Source organism: Mandrillus leucophaeus, unplaced genomic scaffold (genome assembly GCF_000951045.1).
Source record: "Mandrillus leucophaeus isolate KB7577 unplaced genomic scaffold, Mleu.le_1.0 Scaffold200, whole genome shotgun sequence".
In the NCBI taxonomy this organism is placed as follows: Eukaryota; Metazoa; Chordata; class Mammalia; order Primates; family Cercopithecidae; genus Mandrillus; species Mandrillus leucophaeus.
Genome location: NW_012102033.1, coordinates 419,543 through 425,411, shown reverse-complemented (window position 1 = coordinate 425,411; position 5,869 = coordinate 419,543). Strand labels below are relative to the sequence as shown.

Below are 5,869 nucleotides of genomic sequence, written 5' to 3'. Positions count from 1 at the left end.
TCACGCCTGTAATCCCAGCACTTTTGGAGGCTGAGGTGGGCAGATCACCTGAGGTCAGGAGTTTGAGACCAGCCTGGCCAACATGGTGAAACCCTGTGTCTACTAAAAATACAAAAATTAGCCGGGCACAGTGGCTAGCGCCTGTAATCCCAGCTACTTGGGAGGCTGAGACAGGAAAATCGCTTGAACCCAGGAGGTGGAGGTTGCAGTGAGCCGAGATTGCACCACTGCACTCCAGCATGGGTGACAGAGTGAGACTCCATCTCATAAAAACCAAACAAATAAACAAAAAAAAAAAAATCAAGAGGTATGAGCTGACTGTCCACGGAGGAATTATGTTTGACTGTGGTCATAGATCACATATTTCCAGCCAGGGGGAGGTGTGGATTTTGTGCTGATGCTGAAAGGAGTGAGGGACTTGGGGCTCATCTGGAATATTGTCCTGGGCCAGATATAACATTAGACAAGTATTTTCAGGACATTGCAAGAGTGATGGCCCTTTCTTAGTGGGAGAGCTGCCTTGAAAGAATCCACTGTCCTGACTTGGGGGTGTAGTGACGTTGGACTGCAGTGAGACAGAGTTAAAGCAGTGCTTCCCCAAATTTAATGGGTAGTGGGGTGGCACGCACCTGTAGTCCCAGCTACTTGGAATACTGAGGCAGGAGGATCGCTGGAGCCCAAGAAGCCAAGGTCAACCTGGGCAACATAGTAAGACCCTGTCTCTAAAAAATAAACAAATATGGCTGGGCGCAGTGGCTCATGCCTGTAATCCCAGCACTTTGGGAGGCTGAGGTGGGCGGATCTCTTGAGGTCAGGAGTTCGAGACTAGCCTGGCCAACATGGTGAAACCCCGTTTATACTAAAAAATACAAAAATCAGCCGGGTGTGGTGGCGTGTACCTGTAATCCCAGCTACTCGAAGTTTGAGGCAAGAGAATTGCTTGAACCTGGGACGGGGAGGTTGCAGTGACACGAGCTCGTGCCTCTGCACTCCAGTCTGGGTGACATAGCAGACTCTGTCAGAAAGAGAAAGATAAATAAAATAAAATAAAATTAAAAGAAGAAAGAAAGAAATTAAAAAATAAATATAATGTATATTTCAAATCACCCGAGGGTCTTGTGAAAATGCAGATACCGACTTCAGTAGGCCTGGCATAAGGTCTGAGATTCTGCAATTCCAGGAAGTCCACAGGTGATGGTGATGCTCTAGGTCTCAGGACCACTGTTTGAGTAGCCAAGAGTATATGTAGTCATGAAGAACTAGGAGACAGCTCTGGATTGGTCCATTATCCTGAGCAGAGATTGGTCATTGTGCTACTATGGGGTGGGAAAAACCTTGGATTGGGAGGTTGGACTGTACCCCTCTCATGCACAGTGGGAAGGGGCCAGAGGGCCTGATTCCTCCCTCACCTGCCCATGGCCCCAGATCCTGGCATATGGCGACATGAACCACGAGTGGGTGGGGAACGACTGGCTGCCCAGCCTGGGGCTGCCCCAATACCGCAGCTACTTCATGGAGTCGCTGGTGGATGCCCGAATGTTAGATCACCTTAACAAGAAGGAGCTCCGGGGCCAACTCAAGATGGTGGACAGCTTTCACAGGTGGGGGCTGCCTGGCCAATGGGTACAGTCCAAAGGGAAGCGCCACCCCAGAGTCTTTGGCCAATGGGATTGGCCATGGGAGATTCCCAGGCTTATCTTGGCCTTTTTAGCCTGAGTTCTCAGGAAATCCTCACTCTGTGCCCCTTTCACCAATGAGATGGTCCACAGGAAAAGTTCAGATCCTGAGATGGCTTGGCTAGTTAACCCTGTATCCCCTCCAGGCTGGCCAATAGGAAGTGCCTATTGTTGAAAATGCCTCACCTCCTGAGGGGGTCAACAGTCAATAGAACAGATCAGCTCCCCACCCTTTCCAAGAAGAGCACAGCCAGTGGGGAGGGACCCGTAGGAGCAGCAGCCAGGGGGATTGGAAGGCTCATCCGTGACTCCACTTCTCCTGCTGCTCAGGGTGAGTCTACATTATGGGATTATGTGCCTGAAACGGCTCAACTATGACCGGAAGGACCTGGAGCGGAGGCGGGAAGAAAGTCAGACCCAGATCCGAGGTAAGTCGAGTGTAAGGGCCCCTTTGGGAGCCAGGTGGAGGGTGTAAAGCTGGATGGGGAGGAGAGGGGGTGGGGAGAGGCTGGAGAAGATTGGCACCATAACCGAGGGGTGGGGCCAGCGTGGGGGGCATGGCCCGAAGAGAGGAAATGGAGGTGTAGGTATGGGCTAAACTGAACTCTCCAGGCCACGGGAGGGGCACGGCTGAGGGTCCTTTCCGTCCCCAGACGTGATGGTGTGGTCCAATGAGCGGGTCATGGGTTGGGTGTCCGGGCTGGGCCTGAAAGAATTTGCCACGAACCTCACGGAGAGCGGGGTACACGGGGCACTGCTCGCCCTGGACGAGACCTTCGACTACTCCGACCTGGCCTTGCTCCTGCAGATCCCCACGCAGAATGCACAGGTGAGCTGCCGCTGGGCCCGGAGCATGCTGGGCGTCCCCACCTCGCAGACTGCACGCTCCAACCGCCCCCTCCACCTCCTCTTTCCAGGCCCGGCAGCTCCTGGAGAAGGAATTCAGCAACCTTATCTCCTTAGGCACAGACAGGCGGCTGGACGAGGTGGGCGCGGCAGCAGCTCAGAGGGCTCTGCTCCCAGCGGCTCCTCGAGAGGCGGCGCTGAGAGGGCGGGGCCTGACTTTAATTATTAAAGAGTTACGGTTGGAGGCGGGGCCAGGAGAGGGGCGGGGTTAAGGGCGAGGTGATCCCCGGAGAGGGGTGGAGTCAAAGGAAGGGGCGGAGTCAGGCGAGGCCCGAGTCCCTCACCGGCTGCCCGGCTCCTATACCTAGGACAGCGCCAAGTCTTTCAGCCGCTCCCCATCCTGGCGGAAGATGTTCCGGGAGAAGGACCTCCGAGGCGTAACTCCCGACTCAGCTGAGATGTTGCCCCCCAACTTTCGTTCGGCTGCAGCTGGAGCCCTGGGCTCTCCGGGGCTCCCTCTCCGCAAGCTGCAGCCAGAAGGTGGGGGGCTCCCAAATGCGACATCCCCTCCTCGCTTCCCTTGGGTTGGACATGGACCACCTCAGTAGTCCAGGTTCTGGAATGGCCTAGTCCTTTCTCGCCCACCCCTGAAGAATGGACTGCTCCAACGTTCCGGACTCCCCCCTCAGGATGAAATGGATAAATCCCACTCCCCCTTCCCAAGGCGGGAGTGAACTCGCCCAATGCGAGTTTGAGTCGGACGGGAGGGAAACCCAAGTGGAGCCCGGCGATCGTTGTGACATCGGGAAGGGAAGTCCAAAGGGAGGAATCCTGGACAGGAACAGGGAGGAGGGTGCTCCAGGCTGAACCGCTGCTCGCTCTCCCTCCAGGCCAGACTTCTGGGAGTTCCCGGGCAGACGGCGTTTCGGTCCGGACCTATTCCTGCTAGTGCAGGCCTCCAGGTGAGGACCGTGCTGGGCGACCTTGGGGGTGCGGGGCGGCACGGTGGATATTCACTGCTCCACGCGCTGCCCGGCGTCATGCAGGTGACCTCACTCGGACGGAAGAATCTTCCCGAGGCTGGGCTGTTCCCTCTCCTGCCTGGACTGTGGCCTCGCCGGGGAGAGCGGGCGGGGGAGCTCGCGCCTAGGACTGGACCATCTGTACAGACCAGCGGGAGTGCGCGCGCCCGCCTCGCACAGGGCCGGGGCCTGGACCAAACCACACGAACTGGACTGAGAGGGGGAAGAAGCGGGCAGGAAGAAATCCCGCCCCAAACGTCCGCCTTCCTTTTCTCTACTTTGTAATTTATTGATCAGTTTCTGTTGGGAGACGGGTGTCCTTTACCCGCGGGAAGGGGGCGGGGCTTCCCTTCCGGGCCGCATGCGGGGAGAGGCTGCCCCTCCCCTTTTTCCTGCCCAGTTGCGGGGCCCAAGTCTTCCTTCTTCGTCCGAAAGGAGGGGAGGGGAGACTCGCTGCTACAAGCCTCGCCCCCTGTGCCACTCAGCTCCGCCCCGCCGCGTCCGGTCGCCGGTCCCCCGGGTCATCTGCGGGCGGGGTCCCCTCTCCCTCCCCCGTGTCTCGTGTCCCCGGGGCCTCACCGCCCCCCGTGCTGTGGCCGTGTCCGTGCCCCGGGGGTAGGGGGCGCAGAATGGCGCTCCCCCTTCCCCTCTGGCTCCGGGGTTTGCATGGGAGAATCCTCTTTCCACGATGCCGCTGGGCGACGTGGCGTGGGGGCAGGGGGGCAGTGGGGGAGCCCTCGCCCCCAACTCTCGTTCGGCCTCCCCGCCCCAGGCGTCACTCAGTGATCACGGGTAAAGAGAACTGTTTCAAAAAGCTCCTTTGTTGACTGATTTTTTTTTTTGGTAGGGGGGCGTGTTCAACCAACCTCCTCGAGCCAGGAGTCCAGGCCCCTCATCCCTCAAGTCTAGGTCCAGGTCCCTAGAGCCTACGCGCATTCCCTGATGCCCTGAGATTCCCAGACCTCACGTCTGACAATGAGGTTTCGGGGAGCACGTTTATTCAGAGAAATAAATATGGCTCATGGAAAGGGGTTGGAAGGCAAGGGGAGGTACACCTGTGTCGCAGTCGAGCGGCTGGGTCAGGGTTCCGGCGTTTCCAGCATGTCCGCCAGGGCTCTGGAGAGGAGGACGCCAGAAGTTAAACAGCTGGTGTTCAAAGCTCACCCCAGGACGCTTAGAGATCATTAACCTGCCCATTTCATGGACGAGGAAATGGAGTCCCAGAGTCATCCGATAACTCATAGCTAGACAACCACTTCTCTAAACGGGGTTTTACACACTCTCCTCCCCCAATACACTTACTGATATAGGGAGGAGGAGAAATAGTCCACGTAGCTTCCTGTGGGAGAGCAGAGAAAAGAGGCTTGAGGGGTACTGCACGAGCAAAATTAGGTGGTTACTCAGTATAGCGTGCGAGATTAGTGCTAGCGCCACCTCCTTTTCCCTAATTCCCTAATTCCTTCTTCAAACTGAATCCCTTCTACTGGACCCTTTTTCTTTCTGGGTGATTCCGTTCTCCAGCAGCCCCGCCCCTTCGATTCCTACTTGAGTTGACCTCGCCAATTAGGCTCTAGGCCTGCACCTCAGCCCTCCACTCATTTCTGTCCCTTGACTTCAGCAACTCCACCTGGTGTTCCTCGAGCCAGGTCCCGGCCCACGTGCTCACAGCCTTGGCCACGCCTCCTCTCTTAACCCCGCCCCACCAGCCTCCCGGGCCAGTCCCTCAGGTTTGGCTCCGCCCCCACCAGGATTCACCACGCTGGGCCTGACACCTTCCTCAGGTTTTTCCAGGGCCCCGCCGATGCTCACCTGGAGTGCAGACCGTTTCGCAGACCAGCGGGCAGAGATAGCAGAACTGACAGTGCTGGGGGTGGGGACGGGGAGAGAGAGTGAGCGTAGGGCGTGGCCGGGGGCGGAGTTAGGATGGGGCCAGGACCAGACCTGGACCAGAGGCTAGGTCTAGGTTAAGGCTGGAGTCAGGATTGCTTGTGGAGTCAAGGTTGCATCGGGGTAAGGGGTTGGGTCAGAGGCCAGGATTTAGGGGTGGGGGTCCTCAGAGGGTCCCGGTGCATCCTAAGGCCCAGTGGAGCCTTGAGTGTGAGGTGAGGTCTCACCTGGCACTGGTCGCAGTGCTCACCCATGTTCTCCTCATCACAGTGACAGTTCTCACATTCAGTGCATCGCTGGGGACCAGGGGAGCCTGGTTAGACGGAAACTCTAACCCCACTTGGGAGACACCTGCCCCTGGTCCACCCCTGCACCCTGGATGCTTCCCCAGACTCTACCCTCTTTATCTCTAACACTGAGCTCTGTATCTGCCCCCCC

General features: G+C 57.6%; 2 protein-coding genes across 2 annotated transcripts in view; one reads left to right on the top strand and one right to left on the bottom strand.

Moving 5' to 3' along the window:
- Positions 1–4,361, top strand: part of PPFIA3 (protein tyrosine phosphatase, receptor type, f polypeptide (PTPRF), interacting protein (liprin), alpha 3) — a 36,366-nt gene extending 32,005 nt beyond the window's left edge. Inside the window, exons 25-31 of the mRNA XM_011979390.1 lie at positions 1,426–1,601; positions 2,007–2,104; positions 2,330–2,505; positions 2,594–2,662; positions 2,891–3,062; positions 3,413–3,484; positions 3,569–4,361. Of these exons, the coding sequence (XP_011834780.1) occupies positions 1,426–1,601; positions 2,007–2,104; positions 2,330–2,505; positions 2,594–2,662; positions 2,891–3,062; positions 3,413–3,471 (750 nt within the window). The 3' untranslated portion in view covers positions 3,472–3,484; positions 3,569–4,361. The remainder of the gene's footprint in view (positions 1–1,425; positions 1,602–2,006; positions 2,105–2,329; positions 2,506–2,593; positions 2,663–2,890; positions 3,063–3,412; positions 3,485–3,568) is intronic.
- Positions 4,362–4,520: 159 nt separating this feature from the next.
- Positions 4,521–5,869, bottom strand: part of HRC (histidine rich calcium binding protein) — a 4,969-nt gene continuing 3,620 nt past the window's right edge. The window contains exons 4-7 of the mRNA XM_011979311.1: positions 5,659–5,727; positions 5,354–5,408; positions 4,847–4,883; positions 4,521–4,660 (exon numbers count right to left, since the gene is read on the bottom strand). Coding sequence (XP_011834701.1) covers positions 4,624–4,660; positions 4,847–4,883; positions 5,354–5,408; positions 5,659–5,727 — 198 coding nt within the window. The 3' untranslated portion in view covers positions 4,521–4,623. The remainder of the gene's footprint in view (positions 4,661–4,846; positions 4,884–5,353; positions 5,409–5,658; positions 5,728–5,869) is intronic.